Source organism: Hyla sarda, chromosome 9, assembly GCF_029499605.1.
Source record: "Hyla sarda isolate aHylSar1 chromosome 9, aHylSar1.hap1, whole genome shotgun sequence".
Classification (NCBI taxonomy): Eukaryota; Metazoa; Chordata; class Amphibia; order Anura; family Hylidae; genus Hyla; species Hyla sarda.
The window spans coordinates 62661852-62686091 of NC_079197.1; the positions used below are offsets into that span (position 1 = coordinate 62661852).

Below are 24240 nucleotides of genomic sequence, written 5' to 3' on the forward strand. Positions count from 1 at the left end.
TTCAGTAATATCTGTACCCCTGTTCATGATATTTAGAGATTCACTGGTGTCTAGTATTGTGTCAAGGGACTGGTGCAAGGCGAATGTGGTGCCAATCTTCAAAAAGGGCTCTAGGTCTTCCCCAGGAAACTATAGACCGGTAAGTTTAACGTGCATTGTGGGTAAATTGTTTGAAGGATTTATAAGGGATTACATACAAGAATACATAGGGGATAATTGTATTATAAGTGATAGCCAGCATGGGTTTACTAAGGATAGAAGTTGTCAAACCAATCTAATTTGCTTTTATGAAGAGGTGAGTAGAAGCCTTGACAGAGGAATGGCTGTGGATATAGACGTCTAAGTTAAGGTCTTTGGGTTTGGAAATTTTAGTTTGTAACTGGATTGAACACTGGCTCATGGATCGTACCCAGAGACTGGTGGTCAATGATTCGTACTCTGATTGGTCCCCGGTTATTAGTGGTGTGCCCCAAGGTTCTGTACTGGGACCGCTGTTGTTTAATTTATTTATCAATGATATAGAGGATGGCATTAACAGCTCTGTTTCTATCTTTGCATATGACACCAAGCTTTGTAGCACGGTACAGTCTATAGAGGATGTGTATAGGTTATAAGATGACTTGGATAGACTAAGTGTCTGGGCATCCACTTGGCAAATGAGGTTCAATGTGGATAAATGTAAAGTTATGCATCTGGGTTCTAATAACCTGCATGCCTCGTATGTCTTAGTGGGGATTAAACTGGCAGAGTCACTGGTAGAGAAGGATCTGGGTGTACTTGTAGATCACAGACTACAGAATAGCATGCAATGTCAGGCTGCTGCATCCAAAGCCAGCAGGATATTGTCATGTATCAAAAGAGGCATGGACTCGAGGGACAGGGACATAATACTCCCCCTTTATAAAGCATTGGTACGGCCTCACCTGGAATATGCTGTTCAGTTTTGGTCACCTGTCCATAAAAGGGACACTGTGGAGCTGGAAAGGGTGCAGAGACACGCGACTAAACTAATATGGGGCATGGAACATCTTAGCTATGAGGAGCGATTAAAGGAGTTACAATTGTTTAGTCTTGAGAAGAGACGTTTAAGGGGGGATATGATAAACGTATATAAGTATATTAATGGCCCATACAAAAAATATGGAGAAAAACTGTTCCAGGTTAAACCCCCCCAAAGGACGAGGGGGCACACCCTCCGTCTGGAGAAGAAAAAGTTTAGTCTCAAGGGGCGACACGCCTTCTTTACCATGAGAACTGTGAACTTATGGAACAGTCTACCTCAGGAACTGGTCACAGCAGGAAAAATTTACAGCTTTAAAACAGGATTAGATACATTCCTGGAACAAAATAACATTAATGCTTATGAAGAAATATAAAATCCCATCCCTTCCCCAATATCGCGCCACACCCCTACCCTTCAATTCCCTGGTTGAACGTGATGGACATATGTCTTTTTTCAACCGTACTAACTATGTAACTATGTACTCTGAGCTGTGGGGTTTACCAGTGCTTAAATCCACCACATTTTCTATGGAAACCTTAGTAAATATGTTAAGATTTTTCTGAAAATTTCGGGTCACACCCTTTTTTGGTGACCACTCCCTCTTTATCAGGCGGACATGCCCCTTTTTCCGATTTTCTAAATAAAATGGAAAGGTGGTCAGGTTTTTTAATTTTTTGGGCCAAATTCTGACGCAGACACAATTTGTGTTGCAATGCGCCAAATTCTGATGCATTCTGACAAAACAAGTTTGTTTACAATACTAAATCAGGACTTGTGTGCGATTTTGGTCATACATACAAAATGGCCAGTAAAAATTGTATTGAGGGATTTTTTTTTTCTTTTAACTTCAACCCATAAATGCTAGCATTATGTTGAAAAAATATGCATGTGTTTTAAAAAAAATAGTGGTACCTTTTCTTCCATGGAGGGCTCTGGATCTTCACAGTTCAAAGCACTTTCCACTCTACTCAGCCGTCCAGATAAGGACAATAGTAAGCTGACCACCTTGTCCAGGTCCCCAACGAAGATTCGAAATTTATCATACTCATTAGGTTTGCAAACACGTTGTAGTAAAGTCTTCAACTCACAGCCAAGAGTGGCATTGGCATTTATGTCCTCTTGAAGTCCTAGCTGGGCTTCACGGAGGACAGAGAGCTTTCTACTAATGCTTTTTATGAGCTGCACCTTATTAAAAAAAAAGGAATTAAAAAAAGTGGAAATTAGCAGATAAATGTAAAATAATAGTGAAACACTTTTTATTGAAATTTTCCAATAATAAAACAACAAAACCAAACATAAGTTATGCATGTAAAAAGAGTACAAAAAGACTTATTTGTAATGTCCATACATCTAAAAGGTTGGTGGGTCACTCAAAGCTGGTCTCCCAATTGCAGAATAGGCAACCGTTGACGTAACATAACCCATAAAGCTGGTCGAAACCAGAGAGAATAATGATGGATCATAATCACAAAGCACACAAAGCAGGTTGCATGGTCCAACTATAAAAACAAAAGAAAACAAGAGACACTTCCAACTACGGGAGTTGTAAAGCTCCTAACGAATCCCTAAGTACACCAAGCTGAAGGGTTTAACTATGTCGTCTATTTCTGTGGTGGTATAATGTGCTAGAATAAACACTTAGCAAAAAATGTTGCTTGTGTGTGTGCTTTTGTGTCATTCTGTGTAAAAAAAAAATGTATTTGGCTCACACTATAATTATCTAAAAATATACCGAGGTGACTGTGATGCACGATTCACTATGGGGGGAGATTTATCAAAACCTGTGTAGAGGAAAAGGGGTACAGTTGCCCATAGCAACCAATCAGATTCCATCTTTCATTTTTAACCCCTTAAGGGCGCAGGGTTTTTCGTATTTTGCATTTTCACTTTTTCTTCATCACCTTCTAAAAATCATAACGCTTTCAATGTTGCACCTACAGACCCATATGAGGACTTATTTTTTGCACGATCAACTGTACTTTTTAATGACATAAATCATTTCACCACAAAATTTATGGCGAAACCAGAAAAAAAAATATTTGTGGGGCAAAATTGAAAAAAAAGCCATTTTGTAACTTTTGGGGGCTTCCGATTCTATGCAGTATATTTTTCAGCAAAAATGACACTATATCTTCATTCTGTAGGTCAATATGGTAACAAAGATACCTAATTTATATAGGTTTTGTTTTATTTTACTACTTCAAAAAATTATAATTACATGCACCAAAATTAGTATGTGTAAAATTGTCATAGTCTGACCCCTATAGCTTTAAAATTTTTCCATATACGGGGATATATGAGGGCTATTTTTTTGCGCTGTGATCTGAAATTTTTATCGGTACCATATTTGTTTTGATCGGTCTTTTTGATTGCTTTTTATTCGTTTCTTTAGGGTATACAAAGTGCCAAAAAGACATAATTTTGGAGTTTTTAATTTTTTTTTACGTGTACGCCATTGACCGTGCGGTTTAATTAACATTATATTTTTATAGTTCAGACATTTACACACACAGTGATACCACATTTGTTTATTTTTATTGACATTTTTTTTTAAAGAGAAAGGGTGATTCAAACTTTTATTACGGAAGGGGTTAAATCACATTTATTAACTATTTTTTTTACACTTTATTTTTCCATCAAGGACTATAACATGCAATACCTTAATTGCAGACACTGTTCAATGCTATGCCATATCATTGCATTCATCAGTGTTATCGGTGCTCTGCTGCTCCAGCCTAAATCTCAGGCATGGAGCAACAGAGCTACGATCAGACGGCGGGAGACAAGGTAAGAAGCCTCCCGCTGTCCTCTCAGCTGTTTGGTATGCCGCGATTTCACCGGCGGTCCCGAACAGCCCACTGAGCTAACTGGCAACGCTTTTCTCACGTTTTAGACCCTGCAGTCAACTTTGATTGCGGCATCTAAAGGGTTAATACTGGACATCAGCCCAATCAGCGATGTTCGGTATTAGCCGCAGGTCCTGGCTGCTGATAGCAACCGGGACATGCCGGACATGAAGCACCCAGCTCCTGAGCGCGCTTCGCATAAAGGGAGCCAGCCACGAGCGTAAGTATACGCTTGTGGTCATTAAGGGGTTAAAGAGGCCTGGGAAAAAAATTTAAGAAGCAATTCGATGGGCAACTGCACCACTCTTCCTCTAGACAGGTTTTGATAAATCTCCCCTAACGTGCCTAATTGTCAAACATAAAAGAGTAGAAACAGACCTTCTAGGTATAAGTATACTAACTAAAAGATGTACTTTATGTGTATATTGCTGTAAATGGATAAAAAGAAGATATTGTTAGAAAATAGATATAGTTGAGTAGTTTATGATGATGGATATGGCCAGTGATAAATTATTACAAATTAAATTTAATAGACAAATTCTGCAACTCCAATCCTAGAAGGGCCCTTGAATCTGAAGTCATCAAATAGATATACAAAGTTGTAATCAACTTAACGCATGGTGAAAGTCCTGCTGAGGTATAGATAGATATGAGGACACAATCCTCTTAGATTCCTTTAGTTGATATCAATGTAAATTTAAGGTGCTGAACCAGTAATCCTCCTGATCGGTGGTTTAGCAAAGTCTTATAAGCATATAAAGATGGAATTATGAGCGCTGTATCAGTCAGACCATCTCCCCATAAAGTGGCACTTGCATAAACACAGTTACAGTCTTATTAGTGTATAAAAGTTGGTGCAGCACACCGCTCACCAACCAGGAGTCCCAGGATGTTTTGTCTGCTATGGCTGGCAGAGCAGGTCAGGATCGCTGCGCCACTCATTCCTCGTGCTTGTGAGCTGGCACGGGCTGCATCAGGCCTGTAGATGGGAATTGCTTGCAGCTGAGGGGAGCAGGCAAAAGCTGTAGAGATGCTAGTCCTGGTAGAAGCTGTGAGGGTGTGAATACTGGCATCCTCGTGGGGAATGTGCGTCTCAGGTGCTCGCTCTGAGGTGGTATATAAACAATGGTTCAAGCGCTTGCTAAAACACAATCTTTTTTTTACAGGTTAAGGCCTCTTTCATGCTACTGGTATGTTCCTGCATTCTGACACCAGTTATTCAGCAATAATGGGTCATGAAAAAATGGATGAAATAACTGAATACAATGGAAGATAACTGATGACCAATTTTGACGGACATTCTGTCAAAATAACAGACATGTGCCATCCGTTATCACCCGTTATAGTCTGTTATTTTATGTCTGTTATTTTATTTACATGTGACTTCCTGGTTGTGATGCTGTACTGAGCATGCTCAGTAGCAATAACAGATCATAAGGGAACATAAAAATAACAAACAATAATGGATGTCATTTGTGAACATACGTCACAAAAAATGAGTGCATGTACCGTTATTTGCACCGCCAAAAATTACGGACGTTAGTCGTAACGGGACATAACTGATGCTAAAGGATGGTCAAAAAATCCCATTGACATAAATGTGATTTTTTGATGGCCGTTTTATGGACTTTCTGACGAGAGTTTGTGACAGAAGTTTTTGCAGGAACATAACGGTAGTGTGAAAGGGGCCTAAGATGATGGGCATATAGGTGGTACATGGGGTACAGTAGGCTAGGCTAAAAGTCCCCTTCTTCAGTAACAAGTAATGTATAGCCCCATATAATGACAGCAGTCTTTTTAAACCTTTCAGTCTTTGATTGACATTTTTGAGACAATCAAAAGGAGGACTGTATTTTGTCTCAGGTGTTTTAGAAAAACTGGTATGGATTCCATGCATGAGAAAGTGCGACAAAATACGTAACATTTACATGTGATAATACAGAGATACATGACTACGGGCTATATAATTTTTGTTAGTAAAGAAAAATGCAAAATTATATAAATAAATTAATGACTAGACTAGATAAATAAATAAATGACTGGACTAGATTGAATGGATAAAAAGGTTGCTATCATTGAGTAATATGGTAACTAAGTTGATAAACATTAAATATAATAAAGATCTAGATTCTCAATAATTGTGATTATTCTTGTACAATAGTACTAAGTTTGTGAAATAGAGTCTTATAAGTAAATCATAAAGTTGGAAAAAACATATATGTATATGTCAGAAGACAGTTGTACAACATAGTGTATGTGAATGACTAAGAAACAGAGATGAAAACAATAGAATGCAAAAAATGCAATGGGTTAGAATATATGTATATTTGCAAACAAGAAAATTCATTTGCACTCACCGAACTAATGGAAGTCTGTGTTACGGATTGTCCGTTGTGCTGGGAGACGTTTTCACACACAGCCATGTGCTTCTTCCGGCCTCACTAACATCATATATCCGGTTGGGACAGAACGTCATCCAGGTATGCGTGTAATACAAAAAAATGCATATAAATACTTTATTTAATCTAGATATGCTATTTAATAATAAAAAGATAAAAATAATTATGCTAGTTATGAACAGATATGGACTAAAGTTTAATCTTATATTAGGGGCATTAAATCAATCCTATAATTTAGACCGGCTGGTCCTTGTGCATCTAGTTTAAGGATCTACCTAGCCTCCCTTTCTAGCAGGAGGCTGTGTCGATCCCTGCTAGATGGAACTCTTACTCTTTCCAAGCCTCCAAATTTTAGTACTTCTGGATTGTTTCCATGCACTTTTTTGATATGATCTATAAGACGTCCTGCTTTTATTCCTGTTTTTACTGAATGCATATGTTCTTTAAACCTTTTTGACATTTTCCTTATTGTTTTTGCCTATATAATATTTCTGGCATGGGCAGATAATGTAATAGACCACATAGTTTGTTTTGCAGGTGATCAGTTCCTTAATTTCATGATAGACACCTCCTAGTGTTCACTTTGACCCCTTCAATAATTCTATTCTGGGAATTTTATTAACTTTTTCATATGCTGATTTAATGATAGGTATGTGATATCCTCTTTTCTCTAGACTTTATTTCAGATCTTCTGCTTGTGTTAGATATTTTTCATGGTTGCTATTATTCCTTTTTAATCGTATGAACTGGCTTAATGGAATACCATTTCATACGTGTACAGGATGTGAGATGGAATAATGTAATAATAAATTCTCCACTATAGATTTTCTATATCCTTGGATTTCTATATTATTCTTTTCTGCTATAAATTTTATGTCTAGGAACTCCAGTTCTTTATTGCCATAGACGTATGTGAAGAACATATTAATGTTGTTTTCTTTATTGAGATATTCCACGAAAGCTGCAAACTCTTGCTGTGATCCTTCCCATACAATAAGAGCATCATCTACATGTCTATGATACGTTTTTATTTCGCTTATGAATGGGTTTTCAGTTGAATACACACATTTCTTTTCCATCATTGCTAAGAATAGGTTAGCGTAAGTGCAGAACATTGGTGTCCCCATCGCACAGCCTGATTTTTGCCAGTACCATTGGTCCTCATAGCAGAAAAAAATTATTATTTAATATTAATAAGATGGCTTCACAGATAAATTCGACACAATCTTCAGATTTCTCTGTGGATAAGAGTAGAGTTCTAATAGTCTGTACACCCACATTATGTGGTATGCGGGTGTACAGGCTCTCTATATCAATTGATGTCAGTGTGTACAATTCTTGCCAACAAAAATCCTCAAAAAAATTGACTATATCACCTGTATCTTTTAAATAAGACAACATTACTTTTAATAGAGGACGTAACATCCAATCTATGTACCTCGATAGGTGCACAGTTGCAGAGTCAACCCCCGCCACTATACGGCGTCCAGGGGGGTGTCTCCACAACTTGTGCACTTTGGGCACTAAATACCAATTCGGTTTTGCTGGATTTGTCGGCAACAGGTGCTCTGAATTTTTTCACTGATAACTCCCCTCTCTACATTTTTCCTTAGGACCGTGCGCAGTCTTGATAATATCATGTTTGTTGGATCTTGTTTAATTTTTTCGTACACAGTTGAATCATTTAGTTGTCTTTCTGCTTCTTCTTTGTATTGTGTTTTATTCCACACTACTATACTGCCCCCTTTGTCGGCACGGCTGACTAATAGATGTTCTGCTAGCCATTTTAATGCTTGAATTTCTTTTTCAGGCAGATTCTTCTTTATTTCTGGATAGATTAGACATTTAAGATCTTTGAGTACTGCTCTATTGAACGGTTCTATTGTTCCTCCTGGCATGAAGGGGGGGGGTTGAATTTGGATGTTATCCCTCCTGTAAATATTTCTGTAGCATCTTCATCTTGTAGAAAATCACTATCCTCGCTATTTTCTAGATTTACCAATGTCTCTGCATTCTTTACGTCCTGGTTTGTGCATCCTTGCAAGAGGCTAAACCCTAGAAGAAGCAGAAAGACTACTAAACGATTCAACTGTGTACGAAAAAATTAAACAAGATCCAACAAACACAGTATTATCAAGACTGTGCACGCTCCTAAGGAAAAATGTAGAAAGGGGAGTTATCAGTGAAAAAATGGTAGAGCGCCTGTTGCCAACAAATCCGGCAAAACTGAATTGGTATTTAGTGCCCAAAGTGCACAAGTCGCGGAGTCGCCCCCCTGGACGCCCTATAGTGGCTGGGGTCGACTCTGTGACTGTGCACCTATCGAGGTACATAGATTGGATGTTACATCCTCTATTAAAAGTAATGCCGTCTTATTTAAAAGACACAGGTGATATAGTCAATTATTTTGAGGATTTTTGTTGGCAAGAATCGTACACACTGGCATTGATTGATATAGAGAAGCCTGTACACCCGCATACCACATAATGCGGGTGTACAGGCTATTAGAACTCTACTCTTATCCACAGAGAAATCTGAAGATTGTGTAGAATTTATCTGTGAAGCCATCTAATTAATATTACATAATCATTTTTTCTGCTCTGAGGACTAATGGTACTGGCAAAAATCAGGCTGTGCGATGGGGACACCAATGTCCTGCACTTACGCTAACCTATTCTTGGCAATGATGGAAAAGAAAAGTGTGTATTCAACTGAAAACCCATTCATAAGCAAAATAAAAACATAATACAGTGGGGATCAAAAGTTTGTATTAATGTGCATAAAGAAGCCAAGGAAAGATGGAAAAATCTCCAAAAGGCATCAAATTACAGATTAGACAGTTAGATTTTATTTCCATCATTTACACTTTCAAAATAACAGAATAGCAAAAAATGGTGTCTGCAAAAGTTTTGGCATCCTGCAGAATTTATAGCATGCACTGCCCCCTTTGCAGAGCTGAGACCTGCCAGTGTCATGAATTGTTCTCAATCATCATCTGGGAAGACCAGGTGATGTAAATCTCAAAGGTTTTAAATGCCCAGACTCATCTGACCTTGCCCTAACAATCAGCACCATGAGTTCTTCTAAGCAGTGGTCTAGAAATCTGAAACTGAAAATAGTTGACGCTCACAAAGCTGGAGAAGGCTATAAGAAGATAGCAAAACTTTTTCAAATGTCAATATCCTCTGTTCGGAATGTAATTTAGAAAAGGCAGTCATCAGGAACAGTGGAAGTTAAAGCAAGATCTGAAAGACCAAGAAAAATATCAGACAGAACAGCTCGCAAGATTGCGAGAAAAACTATTCAAAACCCACGTTTGACTGCACAATCCCTCCAGAAAGATCTGGCAGACACTGTAGTTGTGGTACACTATTCCAATATAAAGAGAAACTTTTACTAATATGGTCTTCATGGAAGAGTCATCAGAAGAAAACCTCTTCTACGTCCTCACCACAAAAATCAGCGTTTGAACTTTGCAAATGAACATATAGACAAGCCTGATGTATTTTGGAAACAAGTTCTGTGGACCGATGAGGTTAAAATTGAACTTTTTTGGCCAGAATGAGCAAAGGTACATTTGGAGAAGAAGGGGAACAGAATTTAACCTCTGTCCAAGTGTTAAGCATGGGGGTGGATCAATCATGCTTTGGGGTTGTATTGCAGCCAGTGGCAAAGGGAACATCTCACAAGTAGAAGCAAAAATGTATTCAATAACATTTCAGCAAATTTTGGATGCTAAATTGATGCCATCTGTGAAAAAGCTGAAGTTAAAGAGAGGATGGCTTCTACAAATGGATAATGATACTAAACACACCTCGAAATCCACAGGGGATTACATCAAGAGGCATAAACTGAAGGTTTTGCCATGGCTTTCACAATCTCCTGACCTCAACATAATTGAAAATCTATGGATAGACGAGAAGTGCTTGACAGACAGCCCAGAAATCTCAAAGAACTGGAAGACTTTTGTAAGGAAGAATGGGCAAAGATACCTCAAACAAGAATTGAAAGACTGTTGGCTGGCTATAAAAAAGCGTTTACAAGCTGTGATACTTGCCAAAGGGGGCAGTACAAGATATTAACTCTGCTGGGTGCTCCATTTTTTTGTTTTCTGTGATTTTGAAAGTGTAAATGATGGAAATAAAATCTAACTTTTGTTGACTTATTATAAGAATGTCTTATCTGTAATTTGATGCCTTTTGGAGATGTTTCCATCTTTCCTTGGTTTTTTTATGCACATTAATACAAATTTTTACCTGGGGTGCCCAAACTTTTAATCCCCACTGTAGATATGTAGATGATGCTCTTATTTTATGGGAAGGATCACAGCAAGAGTTTGCAGCTTTCGTGGAATATCTCAATAAAGAAAACAACATTAATATGCTCTTCACATACGTCTATGGCAATAAAGAACTGGAGTTCCTAGACATAAAATTTATAGCAGAAAAGAATAATATAGAAACCAAAGATATAGAAAATCTATAGCGAATAATTCATTATTATATTATTCCAGCTCACATCCCCTACATGTATGAAATGGTATTGCATTAAGCCAGTACATACGATTAAAAAGGAATAATAGCAACCATGAACAATATCTATCACATGCAGAAGATCTGAAAAAATGTCTAGAGAAAAGAGGATATCCCATACCTATCATTAAATCAGCGTATGAAAAAGTTAATAAAAATCCCAGAATAGAATTATTGAAGGGGTCAAAGAAAAAACACGAAAAAACTGAAAAAAGATTCATCTTCTCATTTAAAAACACTCAAATGAATAACTACATTAATACCGCTATAAGAAAACACTGGTATTTAATAGAAAAAAATCCAGAATTAAAAGAAATAGCTAACTGCAAGCCAATAATTACATATAGGAAAAACAACACAATAAAATACTTCATAAAAAACCAAAGAAGACAGCTAAAAATGACCAGCAATAAAGAAAACTGGTTAACAAAAATCTTTCCAAAAGGAAATAAAAAATGTGGACACTGCAATGTATGCCGCTATAATGTAAATTAAAGTTCATGTACACTAAGAGGTGTCTATCATGAAATTAAGGAACTGATCACCTGCAAAACAAACTATGTGGTCTATTACATTATCTGCCCGTGCCAGAAATATTATACAGGCAAAACAATAAGGCAAATGTCAAAAAGGTTTAAAGAACATTGCATTCAGTAAAAACGGGAATATCTTATAGATCACGTCAAAAAAGTGCATGGAAACAATCCAGAAGTACTAAAATTTGGAGGCTTGGAAAGAGTAAGAGTTCCATCTAGCTGGGATTGACACAGCCTCCTGCTAGAAAGGGAGGCTAGGTGGATCCTTAAACTAGATGCACAAGGACCAGCCGGTCTAAATGTTAGGATTAATTTAATGCCCCTAATATAAGATAAAATTTTAGTCCATATCTGTTCATAACTAGCATAATTATTTTAGCTTTTTATTATTAAATAGCATATCGAGATTAAATGAAGTATTTATATGCATTTTTTGTATTACACGCATACCTGGATGACGTTCTGTCCAAACCGGATATATTCGAAAGGTGCAGTGACGTTAGTGAGGCCGGAAGAAGTGCACAGCTGTGTGCGAAAATGGCTGTTAGCCTCTGAGCACCCTCATCAAGCGGTCTCCCAGCACGACAGATCATCCGTAACACAGACTTCCATTAGTTCAGTGAGTGCAAGTGAAATTTCTTCTTTGCAAGTATACTAATGTCTACTACTTTAGATCACCCCGACAGGAAAAGGAAATATAGCAGCTACGACCACTGACACCGCTATTACCCTCCTATATTCAGTAGCACATCATACAATGGGACATTAAAGCAGTGCCCTCTAATTTTTCTATAAATATATATAAAAATATTTAAATTTGCTCACCACAACACCGTCACAGGTAGTGTGTCCTGCAAAACAGATCAGGCTCCATTTAAGAAATTTCAGAATTGATTGGGATTTATGCCAAGCCAGAACTCTCTCCAGAAGGAAAGAGGACCCATCTGCAAACAGCTGTTTTGGGGTTTTTGCCCCTCATCAGTACAGAGCAGGGTAATCTGGCTTGGCTGTGGTGAGAGGCCTGTGGCTTTAAACGGGGTCAGTACTTTCCTTGGGGAGAGGACACCTCTTCAGGTGTAATGGAGATTCAAGTTAGGCCATTTAGCACTCAGCGGGCTTCTGGGTAAAAAAATATTTAAATTAGCTCACCACTCCACCTTCACAGGTAGTGTGTCCTGCAAAACAGCTCAGGCTCCATTTAAGAAGTCTCAGAATATAATATGGAGAAAAACTGTTCCAGGTTAAACCCCCCCAAAGGACGAGGGGGCACTCCCTCCGTCTGGAGAAGAAAAAGTTTAGTCTCAAGGGGCGACACGCCTTCTTTACCGTGAGGACTGTGAATTTATGGAACGGTCTACCTCAGGAACTGGTCACAGCAGGAACAATTAACAGCTTTAAAACAGGATTAGATACATTCCTGGAACAAAATAAGATTAATGCTTATGAAGAAATATAAAATCTCATCCCTTCCCCAATATCGCGCCACACCCCTACCCCTTAATTCCCTGGTTGAACTTGATGGACATATGTCTTTTTTCGACCATACTAACTATGTAACTATGTAACTATGTAACTATGTAACTATGTAACTGATTGGGATTGATGCCAAGCCAGAATTCTCTCCAGAAGGAAAGAGGAGCAATCTGCAGACAGCTGTTTTGGGGTGTTTGCCTTTCCTTCTGGAGAGAGTTCTGGCTTGGCATCAATCCCAATCAGTTCTGAGACTTCTTAAATGGAGCCTGAGCTGTTTTGCAGGACACATCACTTCTCGGCCTTTTGGCTAAGATCAAGTGTAGTACCTTTCCTGTTAGTTGGCGGTGTGGAAGACCACCAAGGCAGGATGAGGAACCACACAGTAGGATGGGTGTACCAGGGATGGCTGTATAGCACAGCAGTCATCCCCGATGAGACCTGTTCCCTGCTGGATCTGGCCTTAAGGTCCAGGTAGAGTGAAGGCCGAGGTGCACAAGTGCCCTGGGAGTGGTGACCCCAGGGTGCCGGAATTCACTTGGGATTGGCAACCCCACTTGAATGAAAGCACGTAGCACACACTTTTTCTCTCACTCTTCTGGGCACTCACCCTTAGTATCCCGGCCTTCCGGCTAGGATCAGGGAATTTTTATAGATCCGGTCGGATGTCCGGGCAGTATTACACACTGCGCACATCCACTTATTTATTTATTTTTTGTCACTGTGTCCACTTTTTGTGTTCGTTTGTTCACCAGGATTTGGTAGGGTGCGGTAGCCCTTCTGGGTGTCCCTCCTGCCGGTCTAGGGGAGGTGTGTGTGGCCATTAGGTTCCTCACCTCCTTGCTAAACCGGTTATACTGGTTCCTTGGTGAAAACCTGGTTAATGCCTAGTTGTTTGCAGGGAACACTTTCGGTCCCTGAGTAGCTTCGGCGAAAGGGGACATCGTACCTGGAACCTCGCAGGCGAAGGGTTTGGTTTGTTGGGGGGCCTCTCTCCTTTCGGAGAAGGGCTTGCGATAGAACGCATCCTCGTGCACGGTTTTTTTGTGTGAACACTTGCACTTTTTACTTGCACTTGGGTGATTTGAGAGCACGTACCTCGTCTTTCAATAAAGAAACAGCTGTCTGCAGATGGGTCCTCTTTCCTTCTGGAGAGAGTTCTGGCTTGGCATAAATCCCAATCAGTTCTGAGACTTCTTAAATTGAGCCTGAGCTGTTTTGCAGGACACACTACCTGTGAAGGTGGTGTGGTGCGCTAATTTAAATATTTTTTTTACCCAGAAGCTTGCAGAGTGCTAAATGGCCTAACTTTAATCTCCGTTACACCTGAAGAGGTGTCCTCTCCCTGAGGAAAGTACTGACCCCGTATATATATATATATATATATATATATATATATCTCATACTTATACATGATGGAATAAAAAATGAAATTAAAAAGAAATTAAAAAGAAAATGAAAGCTCTTGAGTGTAAAACTTGATGAGTTCAACAGTGGACTCAAACGCTCAAGCTCTATCATTCATCATCATAAGTTTTATCCTTAAGGCTAGGATTCCACTTTTTTTTTTTTTTTTGGGAAAAAAAATGTGAAAAATGTGAAAGAATGCTGTGGCCAGTGGTTAGCTGCTAGTCAATAGGGAACTGCAAAATGCCACATCCACTTGGCATTTTTCTGTTTGGCGTTTTTATTTATTTATTATCTTTTTGGCATTTTTCTGCTATTTTGGGCTCCTTGGCAGTTTTTAAAAAACAACCTCTTGTTGAGACTTTGGCGTTTTTTGGGGAAAATCTTGGCGTTTTCCTCCCATAGAAGTCTATGAGAGTGAAAAAATGCGAAGAAAAACGCCATGTGGGTTTTCACTTTGGCGTTTTTGCAGGCGGTTTTTATTCTTTGTTGGACTTTAGCGATCCAAAAAAGTGATGGAGATACCTTTTTTTTAATTAAATTTCATAGGGTACACACTGTTCCATGATGGGAGTAGTATTACCTGTACTAATTGACAAGATCGCCTGTTGCGATCCTCCTGTATAATTTATAGATGCAGCCGGGCACTCTTCTATGGTCCCATGCACTGCCGTATATATACACCTATTCATATTTCCCGCAGAGAGCTGTGATTGGCCAGATGGTTCCAGCCAATCACAACTCTCTGTGGGAAATATGAATAGGTGCATATATACGTCAGTGCATGGGACCATAGAAGAGTGCCCGGCTGCATCTATAAATTATACAGGAGGATCGCAACAGGCGATCTTGTCAATTAGTACAGGAGTGACACTCGCTACGATCTGTCTATTAATGCAGGTACTACAGCTCCCAGCATGGAGCAGAGTGTATTCCATGTTGGGAGCAGTAGTACCTGCAGTAAGGGACAGATCACATCAAGTGTCACTCCTCCTGACACCTGTTGTAATCGTCCTGAGAGTGCCCATAGTGCAATGACTTCCCAAACAGAGAGCCTCCAATTGTTGCAAAACTATAACTCCCAGCATGTCTAGACCGCCTTTGGCTTTCTGGGCTCGCTGGGAGTTGTAGTTTAGCAATAGTGTTTCTCGGGAATATTCGCAAACATAGCACTATATATTTGTAATTATGATTTTTTTTTTTTCACAGTTCACATCACAGTGATCACCCCTCTCTGCTTCTAGCTTGTTGTGGTGTAAAGAAGGCTCTAATACTACTGTGTGAGACTGGCGTGCGAATTTTCGCATGTGCGAAAATTAGCATATGCGAACATGCGAATATATGCGAATATGCAAATTTAGCGAATATATGACGAATATTCGTCCATATATTCGCGAAATATTGCGAATGCGAATATGGCCTATGCCGCTCAACACTATTTAGCAACAGCTGGAGTCTCCCTGTCTGGGAGGACACTGCCAGAAGGGTCTGTTCACATTATACAAAACAGACAATGTGAACCGAGCCTCACATCCTTACCAGCCTGGCTCCTGTCTGTAGTGCCACCCCTAATGACATAATCACTAGGGGCGGAGCTACATGGACCCGCCAGGGAGGTAAGGGAACCTCGTCTTCTGTGTACCGTCCAAAGGGCTATAGGAGCAGGGAGTCATGTCAGTGAGAAAAGTGCCACAGGGGACAAAACTGGCGGTTTCCACACACCTGAAAAGATGCCAGAAAAAAGCTGCGGCAGTTTTTCCTGCCTAAGAGTTTTCTTTTTTATTTCATTTTAAGTTCATTGTTTTATTCCATCATTTATAAGTTTGCCATATATATATATATATATATATATATATATATATATATATATATATAAATTTTTCCAGATTTACCACATATTCATATACTTGCATTTTTTTATCCTACTTTATGATTTACTTATAAAACTGTATTTCACGTACGAAGTACTATTTTACAAAAAATGTCTTTATTAATAAACATTTATAACCCTGTTTCATGTTTATCAACCAAGCTTAGTTACCCTATTACTCAATGATATCAACCTTTTTATCAATTCAATCATCTAGTCCAGTCATCTATTTATTTATTTCTATATTTATCTAGTCTAGTCATTCATTTATTTATATATATATATTTTTTATTTAACTTCTCTTTACTTAAAAAAAAAAAAAATAATAATATGGCCAGCAGTCATGTATCATGTAAATGTTACGTATATTGTAGCACTTTCTCATACCAGTTTTTCTAGTACACCTGAGACAAAATCCAGTCCTCCATTTGATTGTCTCAAAAATGTCAATCAAAGACTGAAAGGTGTAAACAAACCGCTGTCATTATATGAGGCTATACATTGATTGCTACTGAAGAAGGGGACCCCCTTAAACATGTTTAGCCTAGCCTACTGTAACCCATGTACCTCTGTGTACCACCTGTGTACCACCTCACAGCACGTGCCTGAGATGCACCTTCCCCAAGAGGATGTGAGATACAGACTTGCGTCCTACGCAATTCTGCTTTTGCTCCTCCCCTCAGCTGTCCAGAGATTGCAGAAGATACAGCGAGGAGAGGGGAAGGCAGAGCTGGGCAAGACACAACTCTGCACCTCCCTCAGCAGGAGGGATGTAGATCTTCACACAGCCCTGCTCCTGTCATGACAGGAGGGACGTAGATCTGCACAGACCCACTCCTGTCATGGGAACATAGATCTGCACAGCCCTGCTCCTGTCATCGGGACGTAGATCTATGTCCCGATGACAGGAGCGGGGCTGTGCAGATCTACGTCTCCATGACAGGACTGGGGCTGTGTACAGATTTACAGCCCTCCTGCTGAGGGAGGTGCAAGGAAGGAGGTGCAGAGTTGCGTCCTGCCCAGCTCTGCCTTCCCCTCCCCTGTATCTTCGGCAATCTCCGGACAGCTAAGGGGAGGAGTGAACGCAGAATTGCATAGGACACAAGTCTGCACCTCACACCGACATTCACCACCTCACGGCTTCTACCTGGATTCACGGCTTCTATCAGGATTAGAATCTTTACAGCTTTTGCCTGGTCCCCTCGGCTGCAAGCAATTCCCATTTACAGGCCTGAAGCAGCTCGTGTCAGCTCGCAAGCACAAGGAGTGAGCGGTGAAGTGATCCTGACCTCCTCTGCCAGCCAGAGCAGACAATACATACTGGGACTTCTGGTTGGTGAGTAGTGTTGGTCGCGAATATTCGCAATTCGAATATTATTCGCGAATTCGCGAATTTCGAGATATAGCGCTATATATTCGTAATTACGAATATTCGTTTTTTTTTTTTTTTTTTTCTTCACAGTACACATCACAGTGATCACCCCCTCTCTGCTTCCAGCTTGTGTGGTGTAAAGAAGAATGTAATACTACTGTGTGAGACTGGCGTGAAAATATTCGCATATGTGAAAATTAGTATATGCAAATTTTCGCATATGCGAATTTTCGCACATGTAAATTTTATATATGCTAATTTTCACATATGTTAATTTTCGCATACGCGAATGTTCGCATATGCGAAAATAAAACGAGAATATAACGAATATGCGAATATTCGCGAATATTCGTCCATATATTCGCGAATATTCGCGAATTCGAATATGGCCTATGCCGCTCAACACTATTGGTGAGTGGTGTGGTGCACCAACTTTTCTATACTAATAAGAATGTAACTGTGGTTATGCAAGTGCCACTTTATGAGGAGATGGTCTGACTGATACAGCGCTCATAATGCCATCTTTATATACTTATAAGACTTTGCTATACTCCCGATCAGAAATAATTACTGGTTCAGCACCTTAAATTTACATCGATATCAACTAAAGAAACCTCAACAGGACTTTCATCATGCATTTGTTTTTTGTTTTTTTTAGGTTTTTACTAGATTTTAACCCCTTAAGGACCAAGGGCGTACCTGTACGCCCGTGGGAATTTCGGTCCCAGCCGCGCGGCGGGCGGGGACCGGGCCGGGGTGACTGCTGATATCTATCAGCAGGCACCCCACGCAAATGCCCAGCGGGGGTCATGTCGGCGATTGCTGTAAATCACAAGTAAATTCACACTTGCGATTTGCGGCTATTCTGGGTCATAGGGGTCTATAGTGACCCGGTGACCCGGAAAATAAAGGGGATCGCGGCTGTCCTAGACACCCACGATCCCCCTGTAGCGATAGGAGTGAGGTGGCAGAGGTGCCACCCCTCCTATCTCTACTATTGGTGGTCTAGACGCGACCACCAATAGCAGATCTGGGGCGGAAGGGTTTACTTTCGGTTTCCCCGTTCTGCCCACCCACAATAGGCGGGGCAGGACGGGGAAACTGACAGGGATCGGCGCCGAAGATCCACTTACCCATCGGCGACAGCAGCGGGCGACGATTAGCGGCGGCAGCGGACGACGATCGGCGGAAGAAGAGGACGGCGACGCAGCTCCCTGGATCCGACGGAAGCCGGTGAGTTACTTAGCAACATCTGGAGGGCTACAGTCTGAGACCACTTTAGTGGTCTCTAAACTGTAACCTTCCAGATGTTGCAAAACTACAACTCCCAGCATGCCCAGAGAGCTGTTTAGGCATGCTGGGAGTTGCAGTTTTGCAACAGCTGGAGGTCTACAGTTTGAGACCACTGCACAGTGATCTCTATACTGTGCACCTCCAGATCTTGGAAAACTACAACTCCCAGCATGCCCACAGCAGTTTGCTGTCTGGGCATGCTGGGAGTTGTAGTTTTGCAACATCTGGAGGTCCACAGTTTGGAGACCACTATGCAGTGGTCTCTAAACTATAGCTTTCCAGATGTTGCAAAACTGCAACTCCCAGCATGCCTAAACAGCTGTCTCTGCATGCTGGGAGTTGTAGTTGTGTACCTCCAGCTGTTGCATAACTACATCTCCCAGCATGCCTTTCGGCGATCAGTACATGCTGGGAGTTGAAGTTTTGCAACAGCTGGAGGCACACTGGTTGGAAAATACTGAGTTAGGTAACAGAACCTAACTGAAGGTTTTCCAACCAGTGTGCCTCCAGCTGTTGCAAAAGTACAACTCCCAGCATGCACGGTCTGTCAGTACATGCTGGGAGTTGTAGTTTTGAAACAGCTGGAGGTTTGTCCCCCCATGTGAACGTACAGGGTACATTCACACTGGCGTGTTTACAGTAAGTTTTCTGCTTCAAGTATGAGCTGCGACAAATTTTTCGCAGCAGCACAAACTCCTAGCGGTAAATTCACTGTAAACCTCCGCCAGTGTGAACGTACCCTAAAAACACTACACTACACTAACACATAATAAAGGGTAAAACACTACATATACACCCCTTTACACCGTCCCCCCAATAAAAATAAAAAACGTATTGTACGGCAGTGTTTCCAAAACAGAGCCTCCAGCTGTTGCAAAACAACAACTCACAGCATTTCCGGACAGCCACTGACTGTCCAGGCATGCTGGGAGTTTAGTAACAGCTGGAGGCACCCTGTTAGGGGTATTCTACGCCAGTGATTCCCAATGTCCACCCATGTGCAATCCTTAATTTAGTCCTCAAATGCGCATGGCGCTCTCTCACTTCAGAGCCCTGTCGTATTTCAAGGAAACAGTTTAGTACCCCATATGTGGCACTAAACTATCTCCGTACTCGGGAGAAATTGCACTATTAATTTTGGGGGGCTTTTTTTTTCCTTTTACCCCTTATGAAAAAGAAAAGTTGGGGTCTACACCAGCCTGTTAGTGTAAAAAAAAAAGAAATTTTTTTACACTAACATGCTGGTGTTGTCCTTTTACTTTTTATTTTCACGGGAGGTAAAAGGGAAAGAAAGACCCCCAAAATTTGTAACGCAATTTCTCCTGAGTACGGAAATACCCCATATGTGGGCGTAAAATGCTCTGCGGATGCACAAAAAGGCTCAGGAGTGAGAGCGCACCATGTACATTTGAGGCCTAAATTGGTGATTTGCACAGGGGTGGCTGATTTTACAGCGGTTCTGACATGAACCTAAAAAAATAAATACCCACATGTGACCCCATTTTGGAAACGACACCCCTCACGGAACGTAACAAGGGGTATAGTGAGCCTGAACACCCCACAGGTGTTTGACACATTTTCATTAAAGTTGGATTGGAAAATGAAAAAAAAAAAAAAAAAATTCACTAAAATGCTGGTGTCACCCTAAATTTTTCATTTTCACAAGGGAAAATAAAAAAAGCCCCCCAAAATTTGTAACCCCATTTCTTCTGAGTAAAAACATACCCCATATGTCGATGTAAAGTGCTTTATGGGTGCACTACAATGCTCAGAAGAGAAGGAGCGCCACTGGGATTTTGAAGAGAAAATTTGTCCGGAATTGAAGGCTTTACAAAGCCCTCATGGTACCAGAACAATGGACCCCCCCATATGTGACCCCATTTTAGAAACTTCACCCCTCGTGTAATGTAATAAGTGGTACAGTGAGCATTTATGCCCCACAGGTGTCTGACAGATTTTTGCAACAGTGATCCGTGAAAATGAAAAATTTTATTTTCCATTTGCACAGCCCACTGTTCCAAAGATCTGTCAAACGCCAGTGGGGTGTAAATGCTCACTGCACCACTTATTAAATTCTGTGAGGGGTGTAGTTTCCAAAATAGGGTCACATGTGGGGGGGGGGGGGGGACTACTGTTCTGGCACCACAGGGGGCTTTGTAAATGCACATGGCCCCTGACTACCATTCCAAACGAATTCTCTTTCCAAAAGCTCAATGGTGCTCCTCCTCTTATGAGCATTGTAGTTCGCCCGTAGTGCACTTCAGGCCAACTTATGGGGTACCTCCATACTCAGAAGAGATGGGGTTACAAATTTTGGGGGGTATTTTCTGCTATTAACCCTTGCAAAAATTTGAAATTTGGGGGGAAACAGTCGTGAAACACCTGTGGGGTATTAAGGCTCACTTTATTCCTTGTTACGTTCCCCAAGGGGTCTAGTTTCCAAAATGGTATGCCATGTGTTTTTTTTTTGCTGTTCTGCAACATGCCCCCCAAAAACCATTTCTGAAAAACGTACTCTCCAAAATCCCCTTGTCGCTCCTTCGCTTCTGTGCCCTCTACTGCGCCCGCCAAACAATTTACATAGACATATTAGGTATGTCCTTACTCAAGAGAAATTGGGCTACAAATATAAGTATACATTTTCTCCTTTTACCCCTTAGAAAAATAAAAAAAAATGGGTTTACGAGAACATGCGAGTGTAAAAAATGAAGATTGTGAATTTTCTCCTTCACTTTGCTGCTATTCCTGTGAAACACCTAAAGGGTTAAAACACTTACTGATTGTCATTTTGAATACTTTGGGGGTGTAGTTTATCTAATGGGGTCATTTGTGGCGTATTTCTAATATGAAGACTCTTCAAATCCACTTCAAACCTGAACTGGTCCCTGAAAAAGAGCGAGTTTCAAAATTTTGTGAAAAATTGGAAAATTGCTGCTGAACTTTGAAGCCCTCTGGTGTCTTCCAAAAGTAAAAACACGTCAATTTTATGATGCAAACATAAAGTAGACATATTGGAAATGTGAATTAAAAAAAAATTATTTTGAATATCCATTTTCCTTACAAGCAGAAAGCTTCAAAGTTAGAAAAATGCAAAATTTTCAAATTTTTCATCAAATTTTGGGATTTGTCACCAAGAAAGGATGCAAGTTACCACAAAATTTTACCACTATGTTAAAGTATAATATGTCACGAAAAAACAATCTCAGAATCAGAATGATAACTGAAAGCATCCCAGAGTTATTAATGTTTAAAGTGACAGTGGTCAGATGTGCAAAAAACGCACTGGTCCTAAGGTGTAAAATGGCCTGGTCCTTAACCCCTTAAGGACCAAGGACGTACCGGTACGTCCTTGGTCCTGCTCTTCTGATATAACGCGGGGTTACACAGTAACCCCGCGTCATATCATGGCGGGCCCGGCGTCATAGTGAAGCCGGGACCCGCCTCTAATAGTGCGCAGCGCCGATCGCGGCGCCGCGCGCTATTAACCCTTTAGCCGCGCGCTCAAAGCTGAGCCGCGCGGCTAAAAGTGAAAGTGAAAGTTCCCGGCTAGCTCAGTCGGGCTTTTTCGGGATAGCCGCGGCTAATCGCGGCATCCCGAACAGCTGACAGGACAGCGGGAGGGCCCCTACCTGCCTCCTCGCTGTCCGATCGCCGAATGACTGCTCAGTGCCTGAGATCCAGGCATGAGCAGTCATCCGGCAGAATCGTTGATCACTGGTTTCTTATGAGAAACCAGTGATCAACATAGAAGATCAGTGTGTGCAGTGTTATAGGTCCCTATGGGACCTATAACACTGCAAAAAAAAAGTGAAAAAAAAAAGTGAATAAAGATCATTTAACTCCTCCCCTATTAAAAGTTTGAATCACCCCCCTTTTCCAATAAAAAAAAAAACACAGTGTAAATAAAAATAAAAATAAACATATGTGGTATCACCGCGTGCGGAAATGTCCGAATTATAAAAATATATCATTAATTAAACCGCTCGGTCAATGGCGTGCGCGCAAAAAAATTCCAAAGTCCAAAATAGTGCATTTTTGGTCACTTTTTATATCATTTAAAAATGGATAAAAAGTGATCAATAAGTCCTATCAATGCAAAAATGGTACCGTTAAAAACTTCAGATCACGGCGCAAAAAATGAGCCCTCATACCGCCCCATACACGGAAAAATAAAAAAGTTATAGGGGTCAGAAGATGACAATTTTAAACGTATTAATTTTCCTGCATGTAGTTATGATTTTTTCCAGAAGTCCGACAAAATCAAACCTATATAAGTAGGGTATCATTTTAATCGTATGGATCTACAGAATACATATCAGGTGTCATTTTTTCCGAAAAATGTACTACGTAGAAACGGAAGCCCCCAAAAGTTACAAAACAGCGTTTTTTTTTCAATTTTGTCGCACAATGATTTTTTTTCCCGCTTCACCATAGATTTTTAGGCAAAATGACTGACGTCATTACAAAGTAGAATTGGTGCCGCAAAAAATAAGCCATCATATGGATTTTTAGGTGTAAATTTGAAAGAGTTATGATTTTTTAAAGGCAAGGAGCAAAAAACGAAAATGCAAAAACGGAAAAACCTCCGGTCCTTAAGGGGTTAAGGGGTTAAAGGGGTACTCTCGTGGAAAACCTTTTTTTTTTTTTTTTTTTTTAAATCAACTGGGGCCAGAAAGTTAAACAGATTTGTAAATAATTTCTATTAAAAAAATCTTAATCCTTCCAGTACTTTTTAGGGGCTATATACTACAGAAGAAATGCATACATTTTTTGATTTCTCTGATGTCATGACCCCAGTGCTCTCTGCTGACCTCTGCTGTCCATTTTAGGAACTGTCCAGAGCAGCAGAAAATCCCCATAGCAAACATATGCTGCTCTGGACAGATCGTAAAATGGACAGCAGAGAGCACTGGGGTCATGACATCAGAGAAATCTAAAAATGTATGCATTTCCTCTGTAGTATATAGCCCCTAAAAAGAACTGGAAGGATTAAGATTTTTTAATAGAAGTAATTTACAAATCTGTTTAACTTTCTGACACCTGTCTGCTGCGAGGTTAGAAGGGAAGATCTGGCAGAGGAGTGTTCCCCCCTGAGGGGATGTAAGATGGTATGTTCCAAGAGATCTCTATGGCTGAGCGGGTCAGGTGAGCGGTAGTCAAATGAGTGCAGGAGAAGGCTGCAGCCCATGTGCTGGATTGCCGAGAGGAGTGCACTGTGCTAAGAAATATCTCACCTCCATGATGTAAGTGCATTCCTTCACAAAGAGTAAAGGGTTTAATGCTGGACTGAGAGACTGCATGAAAGATGATAGACATGTAAAAGTGGGTAATTGAACTGTGGGCTGACTCCCCTGTGCTCAAAATGCCACATTATGTGAATAGCCTGCAGATAATCATGGAACCATTTCTCCTCATAGGTTTGCTTTTTCTCTCCCCTATACACATTGGCTGGGAGCAATTCCTTCCAGCACCTACTAACTGTGAGTAAGTCATCCGGCTATACAGGGACTGG

The 24240-nt window shown here is 40.5% G+C and overlaps 1 protein-coding gene and 1 long non-coding RNA gene across 7 annotated transcripts in view; one reads left to right on the plus strand and one right to left on the minus strand.

Annotated features, from left to right (window-relative positions):
* The window catches only part of LOC130290765 (protein Shroom4-like), a 739734-nt gene that overhangs the window by 92262 nt on the left and 623232 nt on the right, over positions 1-24240 (minus strand). For all 5 annotated transcript variants that reach the window (XM_056538830.1, XM_056538829.1, XM_056538826.1 and 2 more), the window contains one exon: positions 1916-2188. In XM_056538830.1, the coding sequence (XP_056394805.1) occupies positions 1916-2188 (273 nt within the window). The remainder of the gene's footprint in view (positions 1-1915; positions 2189-24240) is intronic.
* Positions 17112-24240, plus strand: part of LOC130290766 (uncharacterized) — a 74432-nt gene continuing 67303 nt past the window's right edge. For both annotated transcript variants that reach the window (XR_008847688.1, XR_008847689.1), the window contains exon 1: positions 17112-17399. This is a non-coding gene — a long non-coding RNA (uncharacterized LOC130290766). The remainder of the gene's footprint in view (positions 17400-24240) is intronic.